The sequence below is a fragment of the Setaria italica genome, chromosome V (assembly GCF_000263155.2).
Source record: "Setaria italica strain Yugu1 chromosome V, Setaria_italica_v2.0, whole genome shotgun sequence".
Lineage (NCBI taxonomy): Eukaryota > Viridiplantae > Streptophyta > Magnoliopsida > Poales > Poaceae > Setaria > Setaria italica.
In genome coordinates, this window is record NC_028454.1 from 44,935,896 (window position 1) to 44,954,308 (window position 18,413).

The window sequence follows — 18,413 nt, forward strand, 5'->3', positions numbered from 1 at the left end:
TGATGCACGACGCACACCAGCACATCACATGTTAAATCGAGTATATACGAGTAGTAGCATTATTGGCTCGCAGCAGGAATGGCGACCTCCAAGGCCGGCACCTCTCTGTCTCCGGTGGTCATCTTCCTCCTCGGGGCGGCCTCAGCCACCGCGCTGCTCCTCTTCTTCCTCACGTCGTCGGCGAGGCCCGAGCTGGTGAACGGCGTTCAGAGAAGAGGGGAGGTGCCAGCTGGATCGGCTAGCGTGCGTTGCAGCACTCCACGAGCCAACGCCACGGTCGGAGCTGAGCAACACGCCGGAGCAACAGCTTCTCCGGCTAATGAGGTAATAATGCACACTCCTCCGGCGAACGAGCAGAGCATATACATGCTCTGACGTTATTGATCGGTGTTGTGATTTCGCTTGCAGACGGGCGCGGGCGGCGACGGCGAGGCGGAGTTCGCGCGGATGCTGCGGCGGGCGGCGATGGAGGACCGGACGGTGATCATGACGTCGGTGAACGAGGCGTGGGCGGCGCCCGGGTCGCTGCTGGACTCGTTCCTGGAGAGCTTCCGCGTGGGCGAGAACGTGTCGCACTTCGTGAAGCACATCGTGGTGGTGGCCATGGACGACGGCGCGTTCCGGCGGTGCCAGGCCGTGCACCCGCACTGCCACCTCCTCCGGCCGGAGAAGGAGGGCCTCGACCTCTCCGGCGCCAAGAGCTACATGACCAAGGACTACCTCGACCTCGTCTGGAGCAAGCTCAAGCTCCAGCAGCGCATCCTCGAGCTCGGCTACAACCTCCTCTTCACGGCACGTACACACCACACTAACCATTTCCATCGTCGATCGATGATGAATGCATCAATCTCTATGCCATCCTTTTCGTAACTCGTTCTTCCTTTCGTGCTCGCACGACTACCTAGTACTCGGCGTTGACTGATATGATGCGGTTTGTACTGTACATCCGTCTTGCAGGACGTTGACGTGGCGTGGTTCCGGAACCCGCTGGTGCACATCACGATGGCGGCGGACATCACGACGTCGAGCGACTTCTACTTCGGCAACCCGGACGACCTGGGCAACTTCCCCAACACGGGCTTCATCTACTTCAAGGCGACGCCCCGGAACGCCCGCGCCATGGCCTACTGGCACGCGGCGCGGCGGCGGTTCCCGGAGAACCACGACCAGTTCGTGTTCAACGAGATCAAGCGCGAGCTCGCGGGGAAGCTCGGCGTGCGGATCCGGTTCATCGACGCCGCCGACGTGAGCGGGTTCTGCCAGCTCGGGCGGGACCTGAACCGGGTCGCCACCGTGCACATGACCTGCTGCATCGGGCTGGAGAACAAGCTGTTCGACCTCAAGAGGGTGATCGCCGACTGGAAGCGCTACATGGCGCACCCGCTGTGGGAGCGGCGGACGGGGAAGATCGGGTGGACGTTCGAGGGAGGACGCTGCATACACTGACGAGACTGACGATACTACAATTTACGAAATGGTATACACTATACGTTAGTTCATGTATGTATTTGAGTTTATGGAAGACATTTGTGAATTTGGATTCATATACTACAATGTACTGGTAGTTCCGTACGTGCCTGGATTGGCTTGGATTCAAATCTGCAGGACTTGCTCAAACTTCAGAACTCCAGTTGGTTTGGATTCAAGTCTGCCGGGGTGTTGAAACAAATAGTAATCAGAATCTGGTTTAGCCGTCTCCGGTTTCAGGCTTTCAGCCAACCCGGTTTCGACAGGTGCCGGACTTTTTCATCAGAATTCCTGAGCAAATAATCATCTTCGTGTCTCAACTCAATCATGCATCATGCGCGCCGTCCGTTTGTCTTCCCACCGAACTATTTTTGTTCGTCTGGTTATACTATATACGATATGATAGAGGTGCTCTTGTTGCTTCTGAATGACTAGCGTGCGTGCAGGCGACTAATTGGATTCATTGTTAATCCAACAGAATGAAATGAGGGCTAATAATGTATCCAGTACTAAATAGGTCCGTAACACTATTGACAAGGTAAGCTAAACTGTCTCATACGCGAGCGTTCACTAGTAGATTAGGTTAGTTAGGCAACTAAAAAAAAAAGCTTAGATAGGCAACTATGGGCGTATGGGCCCCAGAATGACGAAATCATCTGGGTCGGCAGTACCATTCTGATTCTGTACGCTTCTGGGCCCCCAGAGTAGTATTCAGCCCCCAGATAATGATGAACAAGAGGCCCAAGGTCCAATCTAACATTCCAACGAGGCCTCCGTGCGACTGTGTTGATCACCGGCGGCGGAGGTTGAGCGGCGGCGTGGTAGCGCATCGTGGCTGCGGCAGCAGCATCGGCGGCGGGCGTAACGTGACGACGAAAGTTGTTTATCCCTGTACTTAATCGCGCATTGATTGTCTCGCTGAAAGTCCACGCCGTGGCCGGATCGAGATCAAGCTAGGTGTGTTTAAGTATCGGACGGCGACGAGTAGGGAGCGCGAGCTACCATGTCCATCGGATCACAACACGTGCGCGCGCTGCCTGCCTGCGTTCCGATCCGGGCAGACCGTCGCAACCTCAAGCTTACATATAGCATGCCAATTGTCAGCAGCTACCACTGCACGCTTGCACTGCCGGGACCGTCGTCGCAGCAGGCAGTTTCAGTCCGGCTGCCCGGAGACGAGACATGGGCCCGGGGGCCGGCGGCAAGCTGCCGCAGAGCGGCAGCCACGCGGTGAGCTTCCTCCTCGGCGCGGCGCTGCCCACCGCCCTCCTCTTCCTCCTCGCGTCCGACCGCCTCGGCGAGGGGCTGTCCACCATCTCGGCGAGCTGGCGGGGGAACGGGACGACGACGACCGTGCTGCCCCAGATTGCCCCGGCTAATAATAAGCCGCCGGCGGCCGGCACTCTCGCCGCCGACGACGACCGTGCCGCCCCTACGCAAGATCACGAGGTGCGTACCCGTAGATTAAGCCCCACCGCTCTCGTGCGCGCTGCACCCGATGCTCTTGGGCAGTTGGGCCGTTCCGTCTCTATGGCCGCGCATTACACTAGTCAACATGAACAGCGATGTGTTCTTGGGCTCCGCGTATTATCTTCGTATAACTCATGAATTCGACTTTCGACTTACCTTTGTCTCCGCTCTAAATTAAAAATAAAGGAAGAATATATGAACTCATGAGTTCTACACGCAGGTGGAATTCGCGGGCCTCGCTAAGCTGCTCCGGAAAGTGGCCATGGAGGACAGGACAGTGATAATGACGTCGGTGAACGAAGTTTGGACGCGGCCCAACTCCCTGCTCGACATCTTCCTCGGCGGCTTCAGGAACGGCGAGGACACGGCGCACCTCGTCGACCACGTCCTCATCGTCACCGTCGACGCCAGCTCGTACCGCGGCTGCAAGGCCGTGCACCCTCACTGCTACCTGCTGGAGGTGAAGTCCATGGACATGAACAGGGCCAGGACGTTCGGGACCAGAGAATACGTCGAGATGATCTGGCTCAAGCTCTCCATCCAGCAGCGCGTCCTCGAGCTCGGCTACAACTTCCTCTTCACGGTAGGAACGATGATATGGGAACGATCTGTAGTCTGAACATTGATTAGCAGCTGGACTCTGAACACGTTGGTCTCCTGCAGGACGCCGACATCCTATGGCTTCGCAATCCGTTCCAGCACATCTCCGTCTACGCCGACATGAGCTGCTCGCTGGACAACTCCAAGATGGCGCCTGCTCTCCTGGATTGCGAGAACAACGTGGGGTTCTACTACATGAAGTCGACGAACCGGAGCGTCGCGATGATCAAGTACTGGCGGGCGGCGAGGGCGAGGTTCGACGGCGACCCGATCGAGCAGGTGGTGTTCAACACGATCAAGCACGAGCTCATCAGCGAGCTCGGGGCCAGGATCCAGCCGCTGGAGACGGAGTACATCAGCGGCTTCTGCGACTTCCAGGATCGGCTGGACAAGGTCTGCACCGTGCACGCCAACTGCTGCATGGGGTTGGAGAACAAGGTGAGTGACCTCAAGAACGTCGCCGCGGATTGGAAGAATTACACCAGCCTGCCGCCGGAGGAGAGGAAGAAGGTGGATATCAAGGTGACGGCCCCGAGCAATTGCCGGAAATCCATGGGATGGACGTAAGCTAGCTCTGAGGGAGACTCACCAGAGAGTGTGAGCTTCAGGTTGGCAGTTCGACCGATCGCTGTGCCCACTCCTTTTTGTTTTTTGAGTGCCCATTTGTAATATGAGCTCGAGCTCTGAATAAACAGGAGCATGTCAGGTAGTAATCTGGAAAGGATATTGCAGCTTGTTACTCCTCCATGAAGATGCCGGAGAATGGTATGTCGCTGAAAAGGTTATCGACAGCTTGTTACTACTCTTCTATGAATGCCGGAAAATTGTGCGAGGGCGACAGTAGTCTTTTCAGAGACCTGTTGCAAAGCAACAGGATGGGTCGCGAAGCGCTTGCCAAGCACTTCTCTTGAGTTGCTTTCGTTTCTGGATCAATAAACACTTGTTGATCTATGATTAGTGATCTACTCTGTTTTTTTTTTCCTTTCAGTGACTAGCTTATTACAAGTATTGAAACATTAAACGTGAACAGGGCTGAGCACACTGCCAGTCTGCCACGTGGAAGATGGCGTCAAAATTCTAACAGAAAGCTTAATATAAAAACATTAGTGTTGTCCCTTCTGTCTGCTCACACTACAATCTGCGCACTGCTATTGTAGAAATAAGCATAAAATACAACCGTGCATTCCCAAGTCTGAATGTTTTAACCGCACATGCTTAGTTTCGGCTGCAGCGATAGAAATGGATCTCATATCCTTGACCGCGGAGCCATGTGCTATCAGACCTAGGGATGCTCGAAACTCGAAAGTACGGAGTAATTTTCCTTCGTAATCTTTTTTTAAAAGATCATCTGTCTTTGTAATCTGAATCCTATCTTTCGCACGGTGATGGAGCCATTCATCCCAATCCCATACGGTGATACAGACAGCTTTTTTTTTTTTTGTGTGTGTGAGGGTGATACAGACAGCTTTGAACACTGATCCAGATCCTTTTCGATGGGCTTAAAGGCCTTACAGTATTTGATTTCTTGGGCTGTAGATGGGTAAAGGCATAGGCTCAACTAGCACATTCCACCACGGACTACGCCGTCCGCGACCATGTCGGTTAGGCGTAAACACAATATACGTAATCCCAGTTTACGAGGCGGAAAGATAAAGCAACTGCCAAATCAAACCCCTCCAGTCTCCCCCAAGTGACGACTCGACGGAGTCACGGTCCCCCAGCAGAAACGCGAGATCGCCGGCGAGAGTTTCCCGATGACCGGCGGCGGCAGCAGCAGCACCCGGCGTGCGGCCGCCGCCGCCAGGAGCCGAGGGAGGCCCTCCGACGCCTCGGAGCCGGAGCCGGACGCTCGCCGAGCCGCGGCCGCGGCCGCAGCGGCGCGGCGCCGTGGTCGCGGCGACCATGGGCCTCTTCGCCTCATGTACGTGAGCACTCGAACCCTCGCGCTCCTGGGGATTGTTTCCTTCGCCCTCGCGTCGGTCGCCTTCGTGACGTATACTGGCGGGTGGTGGGAGGAGGTGGAAACGGAGGGCGCGGCCACGCTGCGAACGGTCATGCGTTCCGTCACGCCGCTGTCGGCACCCAGGATGATGGATCTGCCTCAGGTGATAACCATTGGTTTGGCAATTGCTACGTTGTTTTATATTTTGTAGCACTGTCTAGGACCTGAAGGTTGGAATGGCACAAGGGCTAAGCTAGCAGTGAAGCACGGCACGGGAACCTGTAGTTGATTTTGGATTGGTCGGTTGTTTTATGTATCAGCCGTTAAATAATGGTGATTACTGATTTAGCATAGGTGATATTGTTACCAGGACCTAGTAGTTGTGCATCACTTGTTTATATTTGATTGATGATGGAGTTATTTGAAATGTGTTAGTAATTGCCAATGATCAACAAGCCTAACCAAATTTGTTTGCTGGAAATCATGAAGAAGGCTAGCTAGAGTTTCTTGGTAACTAAGCACTACTTTTGATAAAATGCACACTATATTTTCTAATTCATCTGCTGATATGCATTGAATTTCTTGTTAGGTGTTTTTTAATTTACTCTCCATCTATCAGTTGTTCTCAATGATGCATATTCGAAAGGCTCTAATTTCTTCGTATCATTAAGTTTTGGTTGTAAACAGGTCAGCTTTCTGATGGTTCATGTTTAACTGGTTGCAGTTCCAAGGTGATCACAAGGAAAGCTTGTATTGGGGTACTTACAGACCAAATGTGTATCTTGGAATTCGTTCAAGGTGCTTAACTTTTGCAACACCTCCCTATTGTCCTGTATAACATGTTGTCTACAACTCTGGAATACATTTGAAAGTTCATGGTTCTCGTATCTTTAGTTGTGATGATATCTTCCTACTCTCATGAAAATTATCGAAACTGAGGAGTTTCCACCTTTCTACTTGTCCATATTTGCATTCATGTGGAGTAATTGTATTGGTAATTCCAGTACTGTGCCTTTTAGAATAGCATGTCATGCTATTTTCTTTCAGTTGAAAGTATCATTTGTATGCAATCAAAATTCTGTAGAATCAAGCATTTTTGAGAATTTTATGCCACTATTACTTCTATTTCAGAACTCCTCTGTCTCTAATTGCTGGATTGATGTGGATTGGCTTGAAAAATGGACAATATTTTCTTCGTCATGTTTGCCAAGATTCTGATGAGCTGAGCACATATGGGTGGACAGCTCACAATGGTAGGGATTATGGACATCAAATGCTAGTTGATCATGGCCTACTCTTGACTACTAGTTTTCTGAAAGAGAAAGGGGAGGGCAGTGGTTATGGTGGAGACTGGGCAGTTCGATTGGGTGCTAACAGTGAGAGGTAAGCATACATTCATTATCTGCAAATAAAAGAAAGAACATTTCAATTTGTACTGAAAAGATGTAAGCTTCTCAATTTCTAAACATATTAAACACAGGATGGGAAGAAGGATGATTCTGGGTTGTTTATTGGTTGCCTGATCCCAGTTCAGTAGGATATCACCTGTCATTAGTACTCGCAAACATGGAAAATTATCAAACCAAAAGAACTTATTCCATGCTGTTAATCTTTATCTAGGTCTAGTTTAAATGATGCTCAAGGAAGCACCACACACCTGTTTTTCTACATTGCTGACGAAAGCGGAAAGTCGATCACTATGGCCTCACATGTACCTTCATCAAGAGGCCCTGTTCTTTTGGCATCTGGGTCGCACGATGAGATTGGTGATTGGGAATTGTACTTGAGATCTGAGGTACCCATATGTCTTGATAGTTTCTGACCTTGTTAGTCCTTGTTAGCTCTTCAGTATTGCCTCCTATTGGGATGTGCTGATACAACTCCATTTGGCTAACTTTTATATGGATGTATATGTAACTCTGTTTTCTCACAGGACGGTTTGGAAATTCATAGAGCTGGATTCAAATCAATGAGCATGCATAATCTGAGTGACCTAGTACAACAGGCCGTTGCTACTAATGTATTTAAACTCTTCATCATCTACCTTATTATTTGGCGAAAAATTCTGCACAGTCAATATTTTATGAAGTTACCTTTCCATGTAGCTACTTATGTGGACTTCTCTCTAGGCAATGCAAACTGGGAACCTTAACTTGCCAGACATGACTGAAGATTCATCAAATATAATGACCTATCAGGTAATTATAAGAGGACAAGGAAATTTGTTCCGTGATTATAATGTATGTATGCTCATGTATGTGTGAAGTCTTATGATAGAAAGAATTGTCAACATCCTCTTATTAACTTTTGTAAAAGGATAAGTGATGCGCAACATGTACTCGCTCACTGTTATGTAGTATCATTATGTAGGATGAATTTCACTCCAAAAAAATGGTATGGATTTCGCACCAAGGAAGATATTGTTGTTTGCACTTCTGATCCATGTTTGTATTGATCTAGGCCTTATGTCATTTCTTGTGAGCTGTGGCATATGATTTGTACTTTTATTTTCGCAGGTTTCCATAAAGACTCCTGCTCAAATAGACATAGTATTCTTGTCAGGGTCTGCCTCAAAGAATCCAAAGATTGAAGAGCGGATTAGCAAGCTAACAGGTGATTCTGCTGCATATTCATACTGCATACTGGTACTTTCATTTGTGTTTGTCATGGGGTGCAAGGACACCATCCGCATTTTCTACGACACTGAACGTTTAAAACAAATCTACTTGGGCTCTTGAGTCTTGACGTGTTCAGTTGTTCTACATCCTTGCATAGTTCTTCGGATCTGTTTTACCTACGTCCTATGCTTTCAGTGAATCTGAAATTCAAAGAATGTTGGAAGCACAATTATATTCATTGTCTTAGTCCCTGATGATGTCAGGTCCCATGCTGAGCGCCCGTCTTGAATCAAAACAAAAGGAATTTGAAGAGAGATATGATCAAATATTCAATGTAAATAATAAGGTGGGCTCGATTGGATGATCATTCTGTTTTCCATTCCACATTTTTTTTTTGTTTTTCCAGTATCTGCAGTCGTTCTCTTCCCATGGTATATTACTACTTCCTACAAATCACATTTTTGTAATTTCTTAATCAAATGTCTTCCCGAGGGATGACTCTTGTATTTGTTTGTCTATATATCGGTTTGTGTGATAGTGTCGTTCAACTATAAGTGCCTGTGCGCTTCATTTTACAGTCTAAAACATTTTAAAAGTCAATTAGTTTTTTTTCTGTGAGATAAGCAATGCTGTAAATAATTGGTAAAACTTGACTAAAGTTTTGTGCTGGACCTATGCTGATGTGGTTTTTACCTTGATTCAGATTGACTCCAAAGAATTATCTGTTGGTAGAGCTGCCTTGTCAAATCTTCTTGGTGGTGTTGGCTACTTCTATGGGCAGTCCAAAATTGCGCTTCCGAAAGGTTTTACAGTAAGTTTTAGGGCTTCACCTGACATCAATTCTATTTTGCTTGTATGCTTCCTATTTCTAAGGAATAGCTATCTCAGGGCACTATCATTTCTCTTATTGGCTATGTGTTAGTTTTATATTGTCTATAGTACTAGCATGTTGCATCTGAATCCTAAGCTGATTACAAGTCACAGACAACCAGAACTTAATGCTTGTGTTTCTCTCAGCAAAAGAATGCGGATAAATACATTCCATATTGGCCAGCTGCGTTATATACAGCTGTTCCCAGCCGCTCATTCTTTCCAAGGGGATTTCTGTGGGATGAGGGCTTCCATCAATTAGTCATTTGGTAATTATTCCATCATTTCAATGTTCAGTGAAGGGTTTGTGCCAATCCAGTTCATTATCAGCAAGTTTGTTGGTCTGTGCTGGTAGTACCACTTTCTGCTCTAACACACGTCCTCATTGGTGATGTACAGGCGTTGGGATGTGCATATATCTATGGATATCATTGGACATTGGTTAGATCTGCTTAATTCAGATGGATGGATTCCTAGGGAGCAAATCTTAGGAGCTGAAGCTTTAAGGTATTTTCTGCTATGAACTATGGACTATGGTCAAAACCAGTGATAAATTTAGTGTGACGTCTTGTATCATCCAAGTTCTGCAATCATGCAGTAAAGTTCCTGAGGAGTTTGTTCTGCAGTACCCTTCCAATGGTAACCCTCCAACTTTATTTCTCGCGATACGTGGTAAGACATTATTTTCTTTCTTTGTCTTCACATTGACGATGTGTTTATTTTATCAGTGTTGAGATCTCTATTTCTTTGTTTTTCTCAATATTTACTGCAATTTGCATGCATCATGCATTAATTTGAAAAATGTGAAGAATAACACATAGAATCAATTATGTTAGTTTGTACAGTTCTGTGCATGTTTATCAAATTATAAACATCAAATGCTAAGAAATTTTGTTGACTGACAAGCACCACAGGTCTGTTAAACCTATGGAGGTCTATAATCAGCATTCAAGTATTCGATTAATTTGCTGTATGCCCTTTTTCTTGGCACAGATTTGGCAAGTGGAATACATGCAAAACAGTTTTCAGGCGATGAAGCTGAAAAGATTTCTTCTTTCCTTGAAAGGGCTTATATACGGCTGAATTCTTGGTTCCAGTGGTTCAACAGTACACAATCAGGTAAGCTTACTTGTTCCACTTGCATTTTCTGTACTCTGTACTGAATAGTGTGTGGGTTGGAGTTTAATGCTATTGCCATGATTATTTTCTTAGATCCACAAACGTGCCAAACCTACTAGCTGTTTTATGGTTTGTGGACATGATAGTTTGAAAGCCTAATGAGAGCCACTAGCTCAGTTGACTATTATTATGCGCTAGGTGTGGTTGTATGATACAAAAAATCAGAAATGATAGAATTTGGCGTTCGAAGCCTTCATCGGGTACTATTAATTTTTTACGCTATATTTGGACTGGGGAATTTTATTCAGTAACTGTTGGCTTCAATTCACTTATTAGTCAACATAATTTTCTGGTAAAATTTGAACCTAAGCTTGATCAGAAGTAAACTATCGACACAACTTACAAAGTCATATCGGTTGATCAGCTAGACTTCCTTTTGTCCTTGAGATACACATCATATTTGCAGTAGTGATCACTGGGTGCTCTATATGTTTTTCACCTCAAGTTGGTGAAAAAAAATGGTTCTCAACTATATTTTGCAAGTGTGGTCCTCAACTAGTTAAGTAGCTGTTACATCACAAATCCACTGTTCCAATGTGAAAGAAATGTGACTGAAATTTTAGTCTTTAAAGCTTGAAATACTTGTGTACTTTCTGGTTCGTCCAACTAAGTGATCTGATCTGCTTGTTCACAATGGGAAGCATGCACTTTAGTTTTTTTGAATAATAACATGCACTTTGGTGGGGAACAATTTGTGTGTTTTGATGATCCTCTTAGAAATAAACACCGTCTAATCGTCACGTGGCCTCACTTTGCGCACTAGAGCTTTCTACAAATCCATGTACGCTGTAAGATATGAGATGTTTGTCCTATAAAGTTGAAGTAAAAGCTATACCCTTGTGAAGGCCAAAGGACCATGGATATATGATTGCTTGTCCATATATGATTCTACTTGTCATGTCAGTGCTTCCCCCCTTTGGCTTATTTGTCCTAAATTGTTAGGTAAATACGAAGGCACCTTCTATTGGCATGGAAGAGACAACATGACAACAAGGGAGTTGAACCCAAAGGTTTTCCTTTTCTTTTTGCATAATTCATTGTTGCTTGCTCCTGTACTACTGATCAATTGGTCAAAAACTTGTTCATCGAGCCCTTGTCATGCCAGATTAGAGTTCCTTCACTTTGTTCTCACCTGATGTTCCCAAGTACTTTACAGACGTTGACATCTGGATTGGATGACTATCCTCGTGCATCTCACCCTAATGATGAAGAACGCCATGTTGACCTTCGTTGTTGGATGCTTCTAGCTACAAACTGCATTCGTTCAATTGCAGAGTTTCTTAAAATGGACAGCGCTCTTGAGAAGGTAGTTCCGTATGGATGTAGGAACATGAATTGCTAATTTCCAGTTGACTTGTCTCCAACCATTGACTTTGGCTCTTTTCTGAATTTTTTTGTTGAATTTTTGTAGGATTACTATAAGATGTCAAATCAACTTTCAGATTTTAGAACGCTTAACAAGGTATGTGCTGTCAATTCCTTGAATTTTTGTATCATCCTAGAATTGTTTTTTGGAGACCTCTTAAGTATTTAGGCCTGTCTTAGCTCCATAAAACCTAACTTCTCTCCTCCTGGGAGTTGACCTCTCAATAATTTCGTCCATATCACTGTAAATGATCTTTTACAGAATTCTACATTTATCAAAATTCTGCCCCGAGACATGGATTTTATTTTGTTTTATATAATGGTGTATTCAGTTCTGTAATTACCGGCATTTTTACAGTTGCACTTGGATGACAAAATTGGCGCTTATTTCGACTATGGTAACCATACTGAAAAGGTTAGGCATTGCTTCCTCTTAGCTTTGGCACTTTGTTTGCCACACATTATTCTCAACTTTGATTGTGAGGGGAGGTCATTTTTGTAGGTCCGACTGAGATGGTATGATGTCCAAGATAAGGATACTATGAGACGAGAGCTCTTGCGAGAAACATTACAACCCCCTCAGCTGCAATTAGTACCCCATGTTGGTTATGTCAGTCTCTTCCCATTCATGATGGGGGCTATTCCACATGTATGCTCTTTACTTCTGTCTGTTTGTTTGTCACTTCAATGATTTTTCTGATGTTCATCCTAAGTAATAATTGCCATTTGACTCTCCTCAGGAATCATGGGTTCTTGACAAGCAGCTCGATCTAATATCTAATACCTCTATATTGTGGACAGATTACGGCCTTCGGTCACTTTCTAGAACAAGGTACGGCTGTTAAGTTTTGTTCTTTTACTCTGTAAAGTTTTGAAGTATGACTATGAATAGATTGCATGATTCTCCCCCAACAATTTAAGTTTGGGATCTCTGGAGCAGATTTGCGAGATAAAACAATTCGACATTAGGAGTGTTAGGCTGCTATGGCCTGCCTACCTTATCAATGCATAGGCTTCAACCTGGCCTGATGGAATTGTCAAACATGCATGTGCCTGACACCTTAGTATTGTAGCTTTTGGCGAGATGGTTATTATAACATCATTATTTGGTCATCCAACTACTGGGGTCTGAATTATCTGTTGATACATGGTTCAGTTCAATATATATGAAGCGTAATACAGAGCATGATCCCCCATATTGGAGAGGTGCCATTTGGATAAACATGAACTACATGATTCTTTCAGCACTGCATCACTATGCAAATGGTAAGCCTCTTGAATTGGCTGCTTTATCCCCTCTGCAAATCTCTATGTTGGCACTAAGATATAAGATTGTGATTTACTGTAGAGGATGGCCCGTACAAGGGAAGGGCAGGAGAATTGTACGACAAGCTAAGATCAAATCTTATCCGGTGTGTTGATTTTCTCTTCCATTGAAGCCTAGTAAATTAGCAGAATTGCAGCTTGTGTAATATATTGCTGATGCCACTTTCTGGCTCGACATTTGCAGGAACATCGTGCAGAATTACCATGAAACTGGATTCTTCTGGGAAAACTATGACCAGAACAACAAAGGAAAGGGAAAGGGTGCACGGTCGTTTACTGGATGGACTTCACTTCTTGTTCTGATCATGGCAGAGTCCTACCCAACATTGCATAGGTGAGCTATACATCGCTAACAACCACAGAAGACACATGGCAGTTGGAATGGAGAGGCTGGCAGCTGGCCTTTTATTTAGCTCAATTTCAATGAAAACAGTGGGGAAACTTGATTCGTAGCATACTAGCATTGCTGCTTTAATCATGAAATTTCTGGCAGTTACCCCTGGTCGATCTGTTTAGAATTGGATACACAGCAATTATGATCACCCCATTCTTCTGACGCTGTAAATTTTAGTTCCTTGAGAAACTCTTTTTTGGGAGTTTTCTTCGAAACCACCCTGGGAACTATGAGCTTATAGAGGCTGCAAACAATTGAAGTCTGTTCACTATTACTTTTCTTTTAAAAAAGTTGAAACTGCGTGGAGCTGTACTTGCTATTGCTATCGAGCCTCTGATGAAGGTAACCTGCTACTGCCCTTAGACCCTTACCATGCTTGGCTATTCGCATGCTGCATGATGGCTAGAGTGTGTAAATAATACCTTGGATCTACTCGTTACAGAATTAGTTGTGCCACGCAATGCATAACATGTGTTTATCAATCCTTTTGAGACACTGCAACGTAGGCCCTGTGTGTCACTGCCTTGCTTGTTGTGTCTGCAAGCATAATCTGTGCCCTGTCTTGCAAGTAAAGTAATGATCCTGAAGACTGCATGTGTCTGCACTTCTGAATTATAATCATCGTGAGGAGCGCTAGATCCGGAGCTAATGTTTCCTTCCCCTGATAAGTTTTTTTTCCTTTTATTACCTGCTGAACAACACCACCGTGATGGTAGCAGTCAGCTAGATTTATTAGAGCATTGTGGTACTCAACGATCAAGAGGGGAGGCTGTGACTGTTCTGAGGTCGTAGTCCTGCTGGAGAATCAATCTCTTGCGATCAATTCACGGAATTCCTTGCCAGGCCGCCTGCAGTTGATCTCTTTGATGCACGCGTCAGCGCCATTACGGAGGATGCTAGTACTGTTCCTCCAAAGTAGGATTGAACAATGACATCGAACCTTTGTTGCAGTGTCTTTTTGGCTGTGCCATTGCCCTCCTCTATGAGGTGTTCGAAGTCGGAGCTTGCTTCCATTATTTTCACTTGCTTAGACTGCCCTGTTTCGGCAGAAATAACAAGCGATTAGTGCCCCGGTCACCACCGTGGTCACGGTTCAGAAAACGAAACGCACACACGAGCGCGCACAACAGAGCCAGACCCGTCACCATCGCATGCGGACACAGTTGGCTCCACCCAAAACCGTTCATCAACTTTTAACCGTATTCCCATCCCCCCGACCCTCCGACTACCACCACCACGCCGCCGCCACCACCACCACCAGCATTCAGTAGCCAGCCAACCACCGTCCCGCGGACGGCAGGCACAGTGCGAAGCCGGCGGGCGGCGGCGGCGGCGGCATGGGGGCGCCTAGCAGCCGCGCGGTGGCCCTGGGCGCGGCCTTCCTGCTGCTCCTCGTCGCGCTGCCCTCCGCCTTCCTCTACCTCACCTCCTTCGCCGGCCCCGCGGCCTCCCGCGCCGCGCTCCTCAACCTCAAGCCCTTCTCCGCCAGGTGCCCGCCCTCCGCGGCGGCCCCGCCGCTCCGCGTCTTCATGTACGACCTGCCCCCGCGCTTCCACGTCGCCATGATGACGGGCGCCGCCGACGCCTCCAACGCCACGGCGGGGCCGTTCCCCGCGTGGCCGCCGTCGGCGGGCGGGATCAAGCGGCAGCACAGCGTGGAGTACTGGATGATGGCGTCGCTGCAGGACGGGGGAGGCGGAGGGGGAGGGGGAGGGGGAGTGGGATCGGAGAGGAGGGAGGCGGTCAGGGTGCGGGATCCCGACGATGCCGAAGCATTCTTCGTGCCCTTCTTCTCCTCGCTCAGCTTCAACGTGCACGGCCGCAACATGACCGACCCCGACACCGAGGCCGACCGCCTCCTGCAGGTGCCGCAATTCTCAGATTCTTTTCCCTCCATTGTCATGTGATCTATGATTGATTAGCATTTAGTTTGGCTCAGATTGAGACAGCTCTGTATAAGTTGTGCGTTTGGGGAAAAAAAATCATTGGCTATATAGTAGGATGCCAGTAAGAAGACACTAGGACACACACAAAAGAATTACAGGAAAACCAATTAACCATTGAACACAATAAAACACATCAAAATCCCCAGAAAAAAATAATAAGCACATTGAAGATAACACATAGAGGAAAAATCTGTTGGTATTTGGACAACTCTCTCACTAGTTGGTGTTCAGTTGCCATCAACTATGCTACCAATACGAGGTCTTCCCAAATTCTGATAGGCTGACCATGTCCCCTTTGCTTGATGATATAATGTGGCATCTTTATGTCACTGCAGTGGTTTCTGTATGGTTTTGCTCGCCCAGATCTCCTTGCAGGTTGAGCTAGTTCTAGATTTTGGGACTTAGTTACTGTGATCTGGGTGCTTACACCTTGATCACTGCTAAGAATGTTTCCAAAGAACTGAAACCAAGTGAGTTACCTATTTCCTGCTAAGGTTGTCAGTATTTGCGAATGGTTAAATCTGTCGTGAAAAAAATTCTTGACTGGATATGCTATGATGCTTCCTATATACATCTGTTGCTCCTTGTGAACAGGGGACCTGCAGCTGACTTGATGTGCACAAGCACAACTAATACCAACCTCTGCAGACTTACAGCTGGCGATCAAGTTATCCTTTTTTTATCAGGATGATAGATGGCAGTCAGATTTATAGTAGTCACTGCAATTAAACTTTCTACTGTGATGTGCACATGTGGCTGTGTGCAAGTACTTCTACTGTTTGATGTTGCTGAGAAAAAGGGCACTGCACATTTCATGCCCCTAGTGGCTTCTTTCGAGCTCTTTGGCAATATAATTTGGGGTTGAGGCAAAGAAAATCGATTGCAAGAAGATAATGCTACATTTTGTCCCCTAGTTCTTATTTTTTCGCCAAAATAGACACCTCCCTCCCCTCCCAATCCCACCCAAACACTCACACACCAAAAAAAGAAGTAATCTGGCAGATACAGTGCTCAACTCTTGCATGGCACAAGGCATGTGTGCGAAAGAAATAAATTGGTTTTAACTCTGGTATGTTAGAGTTGAGTTATGGTGGTGTTATAAAAGGCAAGAAGGTCATTGTTATGAAGTGTCTTGCCTTGTGAAGTATATGGTTACGTCCCAGTTTATTTTAGCAACAACAACAAAGACTTTTAGTCCCAGTTCATTGTAACATTAGGAAATGTAAAACATGTAATCAAACTGTTTTAATTGATCTTGCTATTACTCTCTTCTAGGTTGAACTTATGGACATTCTATGGAAGTCTAAATATTGGCAAAGATCTGCAGGCCGTGACCATGTGATTCCCATGCATCACCCCAACGCTTTCAGATTCCTGCGAAATATGGTGAATGCATCTATTCTTATAGTTGCAGATTTTGGGAGATACACAAAGGAACTGGCTTCCTTGAGGAAAGATGTTGTAGCACCATATGTGCATGTTGTGGCTTCCTTCATTGATGATGATGCACCTGATCCATTTGAGGCTCGTCATACACTGCTTTTCTTTCGAGGCCGTACTGTCAGGAAAGATGTATGGAACTGATTTATGATAGTAATAACTCCCTCTGCCCCTCCTCTAATTTTCTATTTTAGTTCGCTGTTTTTCCCCATAGTGGAATTTGTCTAGATATAAAACAAAATTAAGATTAGAGATTCAGAAATTTGACATTTATGGCATTCATTTTGTATTTCCTCAGGAAGGGAAGATCCGGGCAAAACTTGCAAATATATTAAAAGGAAAGGATGGTGTGCGCTTTGAGAATAGCTTTGCCACCGGTGACGGCATTAAAATAGTAAGGCGCATTTCTCATTTCTATTAAGGCTTCTTGATAAGGGAACATGAAATTTACAAATCTGTTTGATTCTAACAGTCTACAGAAGGTATGCGGTCATCAAAGTTTTGTCTTCACCCTGCTGGGGACACTCCTTCCTCGTGCCGCCTGTTTGATGCCATTGTCAGTCACTGTGTTCCTGTGATTGTGAGCAGTCGCATAGAGCTCCCTTTTGAAGATGAGATTGATTACAGTGAATTCTCCCTTTTCTTCTCAGTTGAAGAAGCTCTAAGACCTGATTACTTGCTCAATCAACTCAGGCAGATCCCCAAAAAGAAGTGGATGGAGATGTGGTTGAAGCTAAAAAATGTATCTCGCCACTATGAATTCCAGCATCCCCCCAGGGAAGGTGATGCTGTGAATATGATATGGCGGCAGGTGAGGCACAAAATCCCTGCAGTTAATCTAGCTATTCACAGGAATAGAAGACTAAAAATTCCAGACTGGTGGGGATAATAATTGGTGACTAGTGTACATATTACCACATCCACTGGTAAACCTGGTTATTTTTGGTGTCTGATAGAAACCATGGTGGTCATTCTGTGTGAACCAGGTGCTCATCTTAAAATCCAAGGACTGAGTCCAGAACTATTCTCTGATGGGAACTGACATTATCACCCTTTTTTTGGTACATTTTTGTGACAGGATAACTATTTTTCCCCTGATGCTACAAAATAATGGGAACAAATAAACCTATAGTGATATTCTTTATAGAGAAGACTACCTGACAAATAGGATCTCTGTATCTTCTTTGTACTAGCATATTGAAAGTTGCAATATATTCTTTGTGCTGTTAGATATACTGTTCATCTCAATGTTTGCTATTACTTTGATCTTTGGATCTGTTGACTTCAGTTGCGGAGGTTTCTGTATGCTTAGGGGGTGTTTGGATAGCAGGTGCTAAATTTTAGCACCTGTCACATCGGATGTTTGGACACTAATTAGAAGTATTAAACATAGTCTAATTACAAAACTAATTGCACAACCCCTAGGCTAAATCGCGAGATGAATCTATTAAGTCTAATTAATCCATCATTAGCGAATGGTTACTGTAGCACCACATTGTCAAATCATGGACTAATTAGGCTTAATAGATTCGTCTCGCGATTTAGCCTAGGGGTTGTGCAATTAGTTTTGTAATTAGACTATGTTTAATACTCCTAATTAGTGTCCAAACATCCGATGTGACATGTGCTAAATTTTAGCACATGTCTCCCAAACACCCCCTTAGATGAGCCAGGTCGCCGACATTGGGCTTTTAGGCTCCGAAGGTCTTCGAAGCCTGTTGTTTTCCGTGGCACGTCTATTGTAGTTTCTTAGGAGGTATTTGGATACGAGGTGCTAAACCTTAGCAGGGTCACAT

General features: G+C 45.7%; 3 protein-coding genes across 3 annotated transcripts; all 3 read left to right on the top strand.

Moving 5' to 3' along the window:
• The first annotated feature begins 25 nt into the window (after positions 1-25).
• On the top strand, positions 26-1,755 carry LOC101766667 (uncharacterized protein At4g15970). Its single transcript, XM_004971024.2, has 3 exons — positions 26-324; positions 409-792; positions 958-1,755. Exons 1-3 carry the CDS (start codon positions 79-81, stop codon positions 1,444-1,446), a joined length of 1,119 nt encoding a protein of 372 aa, XP_004971081.1. The 5' UTR covers positions 26-78; the 3' UTR covers positions 1,447-1,755.
• Positions 1,756-2,599: 844 nt separating this feature from the next.
• LOC101783674 (uncharacterized protein At1g28695) lies at positions 2,600-4,445 on the top strand. Its single transcript, XM_004972253.2, has 3 exons — positions 2,600-2,916; positions 3,158-3,520; positions 3,601-4,445. The coding sequence occupies exons 1-3, from the start codon at positions 2,650-2,652 to the stop codon at positions 4,102-4,104; spliced, it is 1,134 nt and encodes a 377-aa protein (XP_004972310.1). The 5' UTR covers positions 2,600-2,649; the 3' UTR covers positions 4,105-4,445.
• A 771-nt stretch (positions 4,446-5,216) lies between these two features.
• On the top strand, positions 5,217-17,865 carry LOC101767079 (alpha-glucosidase 2-like). The gene is given in 27 exon segments (XM_022826750.1): positions 5,217-5,642; positions 6,204-6,277; positions 6,611-6,862; positions 7,100-7,274; positions 7,413-7,499; positions 7,609-7,677; positions 7,996-8,092; positions 8,361-8,443; positions 8,801-8,908; positions 9,115-9,236; positions 9,367-9,474; positions 9,566-9,639; positions 9,961-10,086; positions 11,089-11,156; positions 11,303-11,452; positions 11,558-11,608; positions 11,870-11,926; positions 12,014-12,160; positions 12,252-12,343; positions 12,668-12,836; positions 12,838-12,923; positions 13,022-13,171; positions 14,075-14,135; positions 14,503-15,096; positions 16,453-16,749; positions 16,916-17,011; positions 17,090-17,865. Coding segments are annotated over 27 exon segments (4,161 nt in total). The 5' UTR covers positions 5,217-5,291; the 3' UTR covers positions 17,507-17,865.
• The last annotated feature ends 548 nt before the right edge of the window (positions 17,866-18,413 follow it).